The 15,256-nt window shown below is 43.6% G+C and overlaps 1 protein-coding gene across 4 annotated transcripts in view; it reads right to left on the bottom strand.

Moving 5' to 3' along the window:
- LOC125901967 (ephrin type-B receptor 1-B) overlaps positions 1-15,256 on the bottom strand; it is a 223,269-nt gene that overhangs the window by 84,673 nt on the left and 123,340 nt on the right. For all 4 annotated transcript variants that reach the window (XM_049598023.1, XM_049598024.1, XM_049598022.1 and 1 more), the window contains one exon: positions 5,242-5,397. In XM_049598023.1, the coding sequence (XP_049453980.1) occupies positions 5,242-5,397 (156 nt within the window). The remainder of the gene's footprint in view (positions 1-5,241; positions 5,398-15,256) is intronic.

Here is a 15,256-nt window from a genome sequence, read left to right on the forward strand (position 1 = left end):
TTATCTTGACTAAGCTCCATTTACTATGAACCCTCTGAGGCCTGAGGGGCCATCAGTGATACCAGTCGACATTCCTGTCTTTAGAAGGCTGTGGCATGTTTTGGTACTAGATCAATAATACTGTTACATGAACTAGAAGACCTAAGGAATCCAGTGGTACCAATCACATCATGCTGGCTTGTCAGGATGGGGGTTTAATAAAGCTCTGAATTAAGGACTGTAAATCTGAGACTCTTGTGAATTCAATGAACCTAAGTTTATTTATGCGTGATGTTAGACCCCATAGTAGCCATTTCAATGTAATGAGACCATTTTTTTACAGACATTACTATATAAAATCACCTAGCGCAACCTCTAGGAAAATCGCAGCCTCATGAAACTTTACAACCACAGACGAGAGACCTGGGGCATTCAGAGGATTTCTGGCTTTCATTTGTATATTGACAATACAATGGGTTCCTCAGCAGTTTCCAGAGCAGAAGTGCTCGCTATGAAATCGCCAAAACATGCAGTTCTTACAGAAATCTCCAAATGTCAAAGGTTTTTGATACAAAATCACAGTATTGATTTACTGTGGTGTTGCTGAAGGTCTCGGTGTCTTAATGTGGTATTTTGCAGGGATTATTGACCACTACTATAAATTCCAAGCTGGTCAGAAATGCTTAAATGTAGCACCAAATCTGAGTAACAAATGGCATCAACACAAATTTCCTGCAACTTATATCACATCATATACTTGCATCATATTGTTCTAAGCCCTTGTACACTCAAACTTTAAATAGTTAAAACTAAAAACTAAAACACAATGTTTATTAAGCAGAAGGTAAAGAAGTAGAGGTATCTCAAATTAATCTTCAAGTTCCCAGATTTCAGATGATGTATATCACTTCTATAGCCGCGTTTCCACCAGATACTTTCGGTATGGTACCTTTGGAACCACAAGTAACCCTTCAGACATGGTACCTAGACCCTAGTCTTTCCACCCCAAACAGTACTGTACCTGTGACACAGATGGAAGTCTGCACCTCATTTGTTGTCCACAGAACGAGGCTGCACGCCGACATATTCAGAACAAAATAAAACAGGCTGCAGTCAGTCTCTCTCCATGGGATATTTAAAAACAGTGGGTTTGTGCATTTAGTCTTTCTAAGGTAAGCTCAGGGGTTAAGTGTTGCCGGAGCCCACAGGAACGACGATCAGTGACGCTTTTTTTTTTTTTTCCTTAAGATATTTTTTGGGGCATTTTAGCCTTTAATCAATAGGACAGACAAGTGTGAAAGGGGGAGAGAGAGGGAGTGACATGCAGCAGAGGGCCACAGGCTGGAGTCGAACCCGGGCCGCTGCGGCAACAGCCTTGTACATGGGGCACCTACTCTATCCACCAAGCCACTGACGCCCCCTGTGACGTTTTTTTACTATGAGTGAGGATTAGAATATATGCTGTTCACATAACCTGGTCGAAATCAACATATATATATGAAGGCTTGCAGATCCACTCATTACTAAAAGTGTACGTCATATAAAAACTAAAGTGATGGTCAAAGTTGTCACAGTGAAATGTAAGGTGTGTTGATGGATTCACCTCATCAGCTCATACATTAAATAACATTACAAGTTGACGTTCCACCTTAAAAGTTACCGCCAGTCGGCCCAGCTAATTACATTTTTTCTCAGAATCCAGCTGCTGCAAGAGGTAGCAGAACATCCTTTCATTTTATAGTAAGTGTCTACTAATAAAACAGTATGAATAGTAGTTACATGAGCCTCAAAGCCAGCCACATCTCTGAGCTAGAGTGACCATCCGCTACTGACCAATCAGACTGCAGTGTTCACAGCTCCACCTTTTAGTACCAGATCTGTGTGCTAGGTACCCCAACAGAGGGGGGACAGTAGAACGGTTCCATTGGTACCATCCACAACTTTTCAGAGTCGAAATGGGAGGGGGGGGGCGCATAACCTGTTGGCCTGCTCTTATCCCCTGCCTCCCATCCCCAAAAAGACAGAAAGGGTCTTGGTTGGGTCTCGGAGGGTTAACTGAGAGATTAAACTGGCCAGCTGACTGCTGTGGGAAGAAGCACCTTGAACTGACTCTAGACCTGACAACACGGTTCATGCGGAGAAAAAACACTCGGATAAAAGAACAGAATATTTATGCTCTTTGACGGCTCCCTCCTCTTTCCCTTTGAAAACAGAACAAGAAGCAAGGAGAGACAGTGAATAGGGGAGCAGATGGAGAAAAAAAATCTAAATGGAATGATGAGGAGAATGGAAAACCAGATAACTCTGTCTTTCCAGTCTGGAATTTTGATGGGTTTTGTTTGTTTTTTATGAGGCGCAGACAGTGTTTGACAAGGCTCAAGGCGGCTTTCAGGGGACGGGCCACAGATATTGGGTGAGAGCCGCAAGATTCAGAGCCAATGTGGTGCAGATCAGGAATGCTGAGACCCGTCAAAGCCATCCTATTTTCTATCTCTTTCCCTATATTTATGTTGATTAAATTACATTCCAAACATTTTCCCCATGCATTGGTTGGTGGCTAGCAGTGGTGGTTTCCACGATGTAAACATGCACATACAGCATGTTCTATCGTATTGTGCCTCACTGGGACTCTCATATCCTGTGTGACTGTGGGCTGTGTGCAGATCCTCCCCAGACAGCTCTTTTAATCCATCATTTCTCCTACCTCCAGACAAAACCTTCAAATGCACAGATTCAAATCTCAGTTTGTCATATCTCCACTGTGTTGATGGATTTTTTTCTGTCTATCTTTGTCATTAGTCCTTTCCTCCCATCATTCCCTTCCCATCCCTCACACCAAAACGCTCCATCACTGCATCCCTTCTCCCCTATGGAACAATCAGCACTGGCTTCACTGCCCGACTCCCCTCAGTTACCACTCAGCTTGTCATTCTCCTTCTCTGACTCACACATTGAGAGAAACCTACTGGCCCAGCATGCTGGAGCTGGCTGATTTCCCCGCAACACACACTTCTCACGCATAAACTTTGATTCTTTCTCATGTGCACGCCCATGGGTAAGTACAAGTACATCAAACTGGGGTCTGGAGCCTGAGGAAGGGACCAGGAGGGGATGCAGTGCAATGCAAACCACTTCCTCTGTCCCCAAGCCCACTATGCTGGGTAGCCAAGCTGAGAGGAGTGGGATCATGCTGTGAGACAGAACGCTCAGTGTTCCTCCCCTCAGGCATGGCTGGACTCAGCGCAAGACAGAGGATTGAAATGAAGGAGGGCCAGGAGGTGGAGGGGAGTCTGAAGTGCATCACAGACTTGGCATATCCCTGAGGGAAAAGTAGGAAGCATGAAGCCCCCCCCGTTGACAAAGCCAGGCACTGGACAATCCATCAGCAAGCTAATCAGACTGATCTGGAGCACACAGGGACCCGCGCCTCTGATGGTAGCGAGAAGCGCCAACGCTACAGCGTCTACAGCCACAGATTGGCCTGATTTAAGCTACTCAAGCAGCGCTCTTATCGGGACCCGCTGTATTAAAGAGATTCTTACTGGGATGATCTCACTGGTCCCCCCTGCTGAGATCTAGGGCATCCTGAGCATCAAGCTCAGCTGCCTCTGTATGATTCAACCTTCAGAGGAGGCTTTGAATGTGCCGCTGCAAAAGAATTCAGTCAACACAAATTCAATAGGAATTGAAGTCGATTTAAGATGTTAATGTTAAAAGAGGTGGTTTAAACTAAAATCCTCAGTAGGACATGCATTTAAATGTGTGGGAAATAAAAGCATTTTTCTCTTTTAATGAATATCTTACTTTGTGGGACACTGTGTAATTGTGATTATAACAGTGGGCAATTTTTTTAACATACGGAGAATTACTTTACCGGGCACCTAGGATGTGTTACCAGTACAAAGCAAAAATAGTCTCGCCTAAATGTTAAGATATCGAGAGGACTGAAGTTGTATTGAGCATGAAAGGAAAACAGAGTGTGCAGCAGAGGGAAAGAGAAGAGAACTGACAGAGAAGATAAGACAGAAGTGGCTTGATTGAAAGCAGAAAAAAAGTAACACGGGCTGCATTTGGAAACTGAACACAGACCAGAGGGATCTGTTCAAGAAGCTCCACTGGGGAGCTGTTGTGGAGATTGCTTGGGGAAAATTCAAGGCCTCAAGGTAGAGGCAGATGCTTTACTTGATGAAGCGTTCACTAATTCACCAGAGAACTATGGAGTGTGCCACGGGAGGGCGGAGAAAACTCAAGGTGAAAGTGGGGTGTCATCCGTCGAGAACACCCAAAGCCTAAAGGTGTGGATGGCTACGCTTGGGAAGCGTTCAAGCAGCCAGACAGACAGCCATGCTGCATTGGGGTCCCTCTGCAACTTTAAAGCACTTATTTGGAGTTATAAAAAGGAAACACAGCAAAAAAAGGTGCATTCAATACACGTTTTAGCTGCGAAGGTTACAGCTGCTAAACGATAAGGAAAGGAGTGTGGTCCTGAGCCCATATTCCTGAGGCCAATTAGCCAGGTCTATGCGAATAAATCAGGACTAAATGAATACATAACCACACCAATAATGCTTCCAGGTCTGCCGTTGTGAGGAGAAAATACCATTAAGAAACTCCCCAGTGGCAGTGAAGGAAGAGAGGTAAACAAACTTTTTGGGGTCTAACAGCGCTCTCCTTCTGTGTAACTGTGTGTCAGCAGGGACGACAGGAAGGCTTAGCATATTGCTTTTACATCATATTAAGATAACTATGATGCTGTGAGCGGCCTTATTGGATCTCCAGCGGATAGCGGCAGGACAGTGTCGAAGCTTCGCAGCATCTGCCTGAGTAATTAGGACTTCAGGGGATGATAGCAGACAGAAAGAAAGAACAACAGCAAGACAAAAGAGTCAGAGATAACTGAGAGGAAACAGCTAAGAAACTCAATGGCACAGTGATGGAGACGTCAATGATGAAAACCTTGAAATGTGATTATTATGACCAGACTGAAAAGACTACTAGGGCTGTGGATGCATGCTCATTTAAATGCTACTACATGTACTAGTCTGATGACAGTGAGAACGAGACAAAGTGAGATAGAAAAAAAATCTATCTCCTGTCCTTGTGAAAATATAGTGGCTTGTATACGCATGGCCAGTCTATTCAATATGGATGTCACATCTACATTTACAGTAAAACGGACAATGCACACATGGGTGCCTTTTACAGATGCAAGAATGTAAGCGCGTGACAGCGTTCATGTAATGTCGTGTACGATGGACTCACTGGTGCAGGGCTCATCCGGCTGATCAGCGTCACCACGGTAGTAACCGTTGCGGCACACACAGATGGTGGCGGCCTCGGCTGTGGAGCGGCTGTTAGGAGGGCACTGTAGGCACAGACCTGGACCCTGGGTTGACTTGAAGGTACCCGGCGGGCATGCTGTGAAAATAGAGAAACAATGTCAGAAAATGAATGGGGGAAAAAAATAACAAGCCAAGTACCACGCAAAACCCAGACATCTGGGTCTAATACATCAGCTAGAATGGTGCGCAGAGATGGAGACAGAAGTTGAAAACACAAACTCAACGATGATAGATGTAGCCACTGTGACATCACCCATTGGTTTGTGGACTCCTTTGGCATTTTTACCACTGCCATCTTGGATTTTTGGAGCCATAAGTGGCAATACTGGGACAAGGTGGTTGAGCTTTGGAGGAGCAAGGGGTGGATCTGACTGAGATTATGCATAACTTTAAGCCTTGATCAAATCTAAACTTTTTGAGATATAAAAATTAACACCTGCACCATTGTCATGGGGGGGGAATTAGCTATAGTGACCGAAACTGCTTATTGCACCAGGCTGTAAACATATTCATTTCTGCTGTAAAGTTGGACCTTTTAACATAGGGGTCTATGGGGATCGATTCACTTCTGGAGCCAGCCTCAAGTGGCCATTCATGGAACTGCAGTTTTTGGCACTTCTGCATTGGCTTATTTTTTTTTTTGCCCTGGAGGCTGGTGATTGGTTGAAAATGACTTGAAATATTCCCACATATAACCCCCGTAACACCACACATTCTCATTGCCACACTTCTATGTACATTAAACAAACGATATATACTCATTAGTGAGCTTTACAGATGCTGGTAGTTGGATTTTGTTAGCTTTAGGAGGAGCTAGGCTAGCTGTTGCCCCCTGTGTTCAGTCTTTATGCTAAGCTAAGCAAACCCACTGCTGGCTGTAGCTTTATCTCATTCACTATTTCCATTATTATTGTTGTGTTGCATAGTAAGTGCACATTTTAAAAATTCAAAAAGTCAGCAACTGTAAACAGAACTAAACAGAAACAGAAAAAGACATGTATGTACACCATTATTCCTGAAATTCATTGATGATTTTAAACACCCACCCCTAACCTGAGGGAAACAGACACAGGACACTATGACACCTCATCTATGCGATCATAGAACAAACAACAAGTATTAAGAGGTCCAAATGAGCCTACATACACACAAACACACTCATACTTTCACCATATTATAATACATATCTCAATAGTAGTAACAGTCACAGTTCTTCTAGATAAATCTGTCATCGTCCAATGGAGACCACCCAATTCCAGAACATGGAGGTCCTGAACCCCTTAATATGACCGAATATGGGAGTGTTTTCCTATAAGCTGAGACACTAAACCATCTGACAAAATAAATTACCACAAGGCTGTTAAATTGGGTGTTCCTTCTAAGCCATGAGAAGTTGACATCCTGGAGGTGTATGGTTCTCATAGGATGACAACGACATACATACATACATGGATAGAATTCAATAATGATAAATCCATGTACTTCTGAAGCCCAATTTGTATTTCATCCTCTATACTAATTAAGTCACTGGACCATTATGTTCTTCTTATTTATGTGCGATAACCTTTCGAGTGAAATTAGATTCAGGGATTTTCAAACCAGAGTGAAACATGTAGAGATTCATCAGCAATCCACCTTTGCAGAATACATAACCTTGCTCTCTATCAACAGATTCTCAACATATATTCATACTTAACAGCATGCTTTCCACCCTCATCTAGTCCCAAAATACAAATCCCTGGCTGTAGCTTTATATTTGACATAACATGACAGCTGCATCAATCTTCTCATCTCACTCTAAGTCTAAAATCATGAATGTTCTCCAAATGTGCATAATCAGTAGACTCAATCTATCTTACTCCAGCGACCCTGATGCACCCAGTTGAAAGATGGCCATCAGGCGGTGTTGGACAACTGCTGAGCGTCTGTGGCATTGGGAGGCAACACTGATAGTTTTTGCATTGTTTTTGCATATGCATGGCATAATACATCTACAGCCAAGGTGGTCGGTATGGGAGAACTGTCTGTCTGGCCTTACAGCCCAGAAAGCAGTGAATTCACCTGGTTTCATCTTATTTTTCACCCCGACTTTTTCTTCTCTCCTTTCACAAGCAAAAGACCACAGGCTAACAACACCAATGGGGAGTAAAGGCATAGAAAGAAAACCTCAGCAGTGCCAGTTGCAACATTTTATCAGACACATTTTCAATTCATATCAACACAGCTGTTTAATCAGACTGATAGTGGCATGAAAATGTTTGGCTAGATTTATTTTTCATTGTGTTTTTTTACTACTGACTATATCTGGGAGGCACAGAACATACATGTCTGTCAGTGGTCAGCTGTGGCATTTGCAGTTTGTTCAAGTACAAATTTTAACCGAAGACATGAGACAACATGAGGCAAAGCCATTAGTTACTGGAGGATGGCTTCATGTGTTTGAGCCCTAAATTCTAAAGGCCGCGGTGGAGGACAAAGATTATTGTAGCTGATATCACTGCGCCTAAGTCCAGGCAATAACCTAATCCATTTACCCTCACATCCCAAAAGAATACAAAGCTGAGGGGTTTCTGCACTGTGTGGAAGGATTTACGGACTATAATAACTATGATAAATGTCTAATATTTTAGCAGGCTTACTGATGGGGGAGGAAGCTGTGGTGCTGCTGCACTCCAGAGGGGGAGGGGTTATAAATTTAATGGGACAAGCATCTTACAGTTTCTCCAGCTGCGTCTATTTGCCTGAGTAAAAGATTGTAAAAGCTTGACTGCGGCTGAGAAATGGGATGTAGGGTACTCATGCCTGTGTAAAACCCAAAGTGATTTTTTTTTTTTTTTTCACAGACTGCACTGTGACAGCAGTGTCTGGACATGTGTTGAATGGAAAAAATGCTCTGAGAAAAGTATGCGCAGCAAAGATATCCAGAATAAAAGGCTTCTGCAGACAATGACAACCTTAATCAGGTAAACAACACGGAGAGCCACTGGTCAGGTGTTTCACATATTAAAAGCAAAACAAATCGGTGAAAGCAGCCCAAAACGGGTCCATTGTATCTGATTAAGGGCCCTCTGTTACAATATTTAAGAAGAGTGTGCTAAATGAAGAGTTATTTAAAGCAATAATGACCAAGAAGTTGGTCCCAATCCCACTCACGGTCGGATCAAACAGTGGAGAGTGTGGCACAGTAGCTATGTGAGAAAAACCTTTAGACCTTTGTATCAACAGGCTTTTAAGATTTAATTAAAAAATTTTATGCTTCATTAAAAATGCTCTGAGAGGCTGGGTTTTGGGAGCCCGACTCTACTTTACTACGTTGTAAAAAGGGCAGGTTTCTGCTTTTTACGACTCCTCCATTCATACTATTCAGCCGGCCTCTCTGATGGGCTGTTAATGAAGGATGGAGAGATGAAAAAAGAGCCAGATGAAAAGCAGGTGAAGGAGAAAGACAAGGCATCATGCACACATACACACAACTCAAACTGCTGCCCCCAACGGCGGCTGCTCTCCAATCTCCTTTGGTCGCGCTGGCAGACACACCAGAGGCTAACTGACTGACCTCATGTCTAGTCACATAACACTGTCCACACACAGCCAGGCCGTCATATACAAACACACATACATGGCAGGACCACAACAACCGCAAACAGCTTATAAAACAACCCTAGGAGCTGCATGGCATTTCACAGCTGCAATGCACAACTACTATATGCCCCTGAGCAAAACACATTGCTATGCTGCGGATACTCCAGGGTTGTGTTGAAATTACAGATGCACGTATGGGGGAATATATAGTTCTACAGGGTTTGTAAGAGTAAAGGTAATAATACTTCTATAGGGGAGCATGAGCCTGTATTTTAGTGTGTGGGAGTGGAAGTCTGCGACCTCTCTTGACTTGTAATACACAGTTTCATGTGTGAGAAGATCGAGCTCCATCTAATACAAGAACATTGAGACTCTTAAAAAACCTAGCCTGGCCATATGGGGAAGCACAAACCAGCTGCAGAGCCATTTTATAAAGCAATAACTTCCAAAGATATCAGAGATTACAAGACGATAAAACACAGATCAAAAATTCATTTTCAGCAGGAGAGGGGGAGAGAACTTATGTGTCATCATCTTTGCTATATAAAATTCATACATCAGGGTGAGCGAGGAACCACACACATGGCCATCACACACATACACGCACACACACACGCAGGCGAGCTTCAAATCTATTGCCCTGACTCTGAAAAGGGATCACAATAAGTTGTTCAGTGTGTGTTTAATGGGGCGTGAGCAGAATATGTGCATCGGGTTCTGCCCTGGGGTTGTGTGTTTACAGACAGACAGTAGCGAGCCTGGACACTCATAAATGGGCAAAACTGAAGAGAAAGGCAGAGAAGGCTGTGCTGAATCAGCCGTCTGAGATAGCAGTGCTGCAAAAGTGCCTCGAGGCAAACTTGTGAGCAGAAGAATGCACACACACGCGCGCTCTTACACTCGTGTACACACTCACTCAAATAAACACACACCCTGAAAAACACCCCCATATTGGCATCAATGCTTTCCTCACCTCCAGAATACATTTACGGAACTGATTTACACAGCGGCACATGTAACCACTGCTGACCCCATTAAATGAAAAGGCGCACCCACATTTTCCGCCACTTGACTAGCATATGTTCTACAGAACCTGAGATAATTTAATGTCTCTCCTTGAACAAGTGAAGATGCTGCGATCAGCGTTACAGGACGGGAGATAAGTGACAGCTAGGCAAAAACAAACAAGCACATGCAAACACTTCACACCCAGCACAGGGTGAATGTCCGTCTAGATTATAACTCCTACCTTGGAGCTGACGCTCTTTCTCTAATTGACACATAATATGTGCATGAATCCTAGCATTAAACTCATTAATTAGCCGCTCACTGATCTGCCTCACGGAGCGAGAGGGAGGAAGAAACAGATACGGGCAAAGACAGAGAGGGAGAATGAGAAAGTGATGTGAACAGTGTTAGCGAGCCCTCAGAGGGATCGCTCTAAGGGCGGGCAGCAGCGGGCTGCATAGCGTTATGCTTCATCAAATTTGGAACCGAGCCCAAAGTCTTTTCTCCTGATTTGTGAATATTTAGATTGGAGGAGGCCAGGAGTTCCTGTCCCGCTGAAGAAAAAGCACATAGACCCATCACTCATTTAATGTGTTGGTTTTTCGGGGACAGGAGGGGATAGAACATTAGATCAACAAGCAATTAGTCTCCCCAGTGGGAGAATAACCCACAACTGAACTGGCTGCATGCAAAAAAACCAAAACATTCCTCCCTTTCAAGTGGTCTCTACAGGATTCTCTCTGCATTGTTCTCTCCTCCTCTTCCTTCTCACTTCTTCTCTGCCCTCACATCTTTTTGGTCTGTCCCACTGGTAATGAACTCCTCTCTTTCTCTCTTCTCCCACCTTTTCCTCCCCTTGTTGCTTTCTTGTCTTGATTGACGGGTTTGAATCCTTGTTAAGGTTCACTGTCTTTCTCTCTTTCTCTCCTTCCGTCTCTGGCTCACTCCGCGGCGAGTTGACGGAGGTATGGCAGCTGTGGATCGCTGCTTGCTACTCATCACAGTCTAACTGCGATGACCTCATGTCCCAGCAAGCCTGACTGGGAGAGATGAGATGATGATCTCTTCACTGTCAGTCATTTTCCCAGCAGGTACGCTTCCTCTTTGCATTTCCTGATAATGACAACAGTTTCAGTCTGAATCTGGCTCATAAACAAGCATGTGGACTGACTTTGTGTGCCACAAATTTCCAAATCCCAAGTTAATTTGGAGGAAACTCTGATCTTCTTTCCACACAACAGTGATGTATTGACTGGCCAAAACAAGTGCTACATGAGAAGATTTGCAATATGAGCTAGTCCCTGTGAAGAGGCTTTAACAATGGCTGATATGCAGAGCCGGGGGGTTAGACTAAGCGTGTTGCTGAGCGTATAATATAGTGCACACTGCGGGCAATACATCATGCATGGAAGCACGCTGGCTCTGTGTCACATAAGGTGCATGTGTTTAGAATGTGCGGTCGCAGAATGTATGTAGCCCATCAGAATCCAAAGTAATTGGAGAGGTGGAATTTATGAGGGTAGCGGAACGAGACTTTTATTAGCTTGTCACGCAAGCATCACCAGGTGTGTGTGAGATAAAATGGAAATGTACAGTTAGGAGTTGCAGTAAGCCAAGGCAAAGGATTATGACCAAGATGGGTTTGGAAATGGCTTTCCTACTCAAACCCAATCAAAGTCACAGTACACTAAGTCCTCCCCTGACTTTTCCTTTGGCATCACTCTGAAGTGTGTGTGAGGCTTTAAACCACCAGAAATGGCTTGGCAGCAAATTGTGGGAAAATGCAATCAAACATATGCAGCAGCTGATGTGGAAAGGTACTGTGATAAATCTGAGCTTTAAAGGAAAGAGTCCTATAATGTATTATCAGATATCTATCACTCTGAAAAAACCCACAGCACTCCAGTATTGACAAAGTAAAGCACTTTAAAGTTATGACTCAAGGTAAGCCATTTACTTATGTAACTTGGCATAGAAACAGAGTAGAGAGAGGAGAATGGGCATTCCCATTCTAATCAGTGTAGTAGGATGGTGGCAGCCATTTTTCTGTTGCCATTGCGACCGTTGTGGCGGACCAACTTCAATCAATCAATCAATCAATCAATCTTTATATATAGCACTTTTCATACAAAGAGAATTCAACACAACATGCTTCACACAGTAAAAACAATATAACATATATAATGGTCATTCATTCATTCATTCATTTTCCATAACTGCCTTTCCTGTTGGGGGTCACAGGGGGGCTGGAGCCTATCCCAGTTGAAACTGGGTGAGAGGCAGGGTACACCCTGGACAGGTCGCCAGACTATCACAGGGCTGACACATAGAGACAGACAACCATTCACTTCACATTCACTCCTACGAACAATTTAGAGTCACCAATTAACCTGCATGTCTTTGGACTGTGGGAGGAAATCGGAGTACCCAGAGAAAACCAACGCTGACACAGGTAGAACATACAAACTCCACACAGACGGGCTCCCCCCCATCATCACTGTCTGTTTCACAGATGTGGACCATAGTTATGAATGATGCCTCATTGTGGGTTTTTGTTCTAACTTTGGGGATGATTAAAAGGCCACTACCAGACGAGCTGAGGGTTCATACGATAAAAGCAAATCAGATACAAAGGTCGGACTAAGACCATTAAGAGCTTTATAAACCAATGAAAGGATCTTAAAATCCATACTACACTTGTGTATAAACAAACAAACTTGTGGCAAGTTGTGAACTCACTGAGGTGAGTTTTTGGTGAAACAACCAAACACGTAGTGGAGAAGGAGGTTTTCAAGTAAGCAATCTGTTACTTTAAAACTATCGTGGTAACTGTTATTTCCCTGCTTCTTTTGTTGCCACTGATTGCATGGTTGCTGAAGCATGTAAACAGCAATGGTTAACGTTACATCTCAAGAACGAGTGAGAGACGCTGCTCAGTTGACAGCTGACAGGCAAAGGCCGTGGGGATGAACAGTGATCATGTTTTCACATCCAGCTCAGGCTTTGTGATTGTTGGAATAGTGGACAAACTAACTAGATGACTAACAAGACTAACTAAGACGACTTTGGGGAGTTTCATTTTGTCTGACTTGATTGAAGTGTGTTTCACGATGAGTTAACAAGGCAATTAAGCTAACGTTAGTCATAGTTTCGGTGAAAAACAAACTCGGATCAGTATATGGTTTGCATTTTTCTGTTCTATCAGGAATATAGGCGTAAGAATAGGTAAAAATGTGAGTAAGTGTGAAACACTTTGAGCCTCGCTGATGTCTGTTGCCACCATAACAACTAACAACGATCACCATTTTCCTTTGTACTAGTCCAGGGGTAGGCAACCTGCGGCTCTGGAGCTGCATTTATGTAGCTCTTTAGCCCCTCTCAAGAGGCTCCATCTGTCTTTGAAAAAATAATGCTGAAAGGAACAACGGTTATTTTCATTTATCACCGCTGAAGGCCTAAAGTTATTCTAACATTCCCCAGTTGTAAAAATATGCTGCATATACACTGAATTAAAAAATGCTTTAACATGTCTGCAACAAAAACGTGTGTCAAACATCTGGTGCCTTTTCCATTTTCAATTTTTTTTCTGACCTCAATAGCAGAGGCTAGTCTTAGTTCTCTCTCGCAAGGCTTGCTGTGAATTCCAAATCCAGAAGATGAAAAGTCTTGTAGGAAAATAGAGAATCTAATAATGCTTGGATGTATTTGTTTGCCTGTAACGCCAATGCTGCAAAGTTAAACTACCAAATAATCATGCATAGCCCACTGCAGAGTAGCCACCTCGTAGCAAAACTTAATGAGTGCTCATTTAGACCCTATTGGTGATTGGTAATTTAGATTTAATAGGCTGCATTACCTTCATTGTAAGGCTAAAATATGTTTGTAGCCCTGGACAGATTTTTCTGGGGCTGAAAATGGCTCGTGACAGTAAAGGTTGCCTACCACTGTACTGCTCATATGATCATGACAAGCAGTTCAATGTCTGTTCTACTCTCCTTCGATTTCTGTGTAAAATATCTATGTCAGTTTTTTTCCTTGAAATGTGTTGTTTGAAAAGATTGTGCAGTGAGGGTGCGTGACAGACCGAAGGGCACAAGCTGTGAGTTAGCGTCAGTGACCCTTAAGTACAACTCTTATCCCCCCAGTACACCCTTAACCCTGGCCCTCATCCATCACATGGGATGGATCACAGTCTTTACAGGCTTTGGAGTCATGCATACACCCCCGACTCACAAACACTCACACAGACAGGCTTATGATCGGGTCAAGACCCCAGTTGACCCCGATTTCACTATTCCGTTGCTCAGTCACTCAGAAAAACAGCTCTCTCTCTCACACTCTAAGCACAAGCTGCATACCTGCCAAGCTCATGCCTGTACGGATTTGCTCATGTGACAAATCAGACAATATCAAGCGAGTGGTGAAATGAACATGACTGTCTGACAGAGGGGACACAGAACGTGGCAGGACAGCCAACATCTTAAAACAAAAAGGCAATCAGTGCCACAGCCTATTGGTATTCAGTCTCGCTCGTCTGTCATTGTTCATTTTCCAGCCACAATTCACGTAATGAGCTGCTTTTCCAACCCAGGTGTTCCATTTCTCCACAAGGTCATTGAAAAACACAATACAATAATTTGAGACAGAGGCATGGCTCGAAACAAAGGCATGTCAGAATCATCAGAAAACGCCCGCAGGATATTAAAAGTCCGAGTCGAATGCCTTTTAGGGTTATGATTTATTAATTCATAGAAACTGATTCAAGAACAATTTTGCATATTTCTCATAAACTGCCAACACGGGTCAACAGGGACTAACAAAAAACATTCCAGTCCAAGATCTGGGGCTAAAATGCGTGTGACTTCTCACAAGAGCGGTCATTTCTTCTTTACTTGAAGGCATCCAGGTTTCAAAGCGGTGACATCACTTGGCAAGTCTGGTCAGTGTACGTCTCCACTACCTCCTGTCATCGCCTTCTAATCTCACAGAAAGAGAGAATGTGAGGAGGAATAAAAGAGGGCCGGAGAGGTTTTTCTCAGGAATAAAAGGAATGGTTGAAAGAGTGCAGCGCTAGGAGCATACCCCGTCTGCTTTTGTTAAGAGCTGCGGTGCTGAAGAGGTCCTCCCACAGAACACTCCCCCTGATCATTAATCATCTGTCCATTCTGGCCCTGTCAGAGCCTCTCTTCCGAGATAAAACACGCACCTACACCCACAGCCACCCACGTACACGCAAATTCACCCACACACACATAAATCCGCACAACTCTTCTGAAACTTTCTGCTGCCTTAGTCCTCTTCACCAAACACTGATCATCTTGACATACCTGTCCTCTCAACTAGTG

This window comes from Epinephelus fuscoguttatus, linkage group LG15, assembly GCF_011397635.1.
Source record: "Epinephelus fuscoguttatus linkage group LG15, E.fuscoguttatus.final_Chr_v1".
Classification (NCBI taxonomy): Eukaryota; Metazoa; Chordata; class Actinopteri; order Perciformes; family Serranidae; genus Epinephelus; species Epinephelus fuscoguttatus.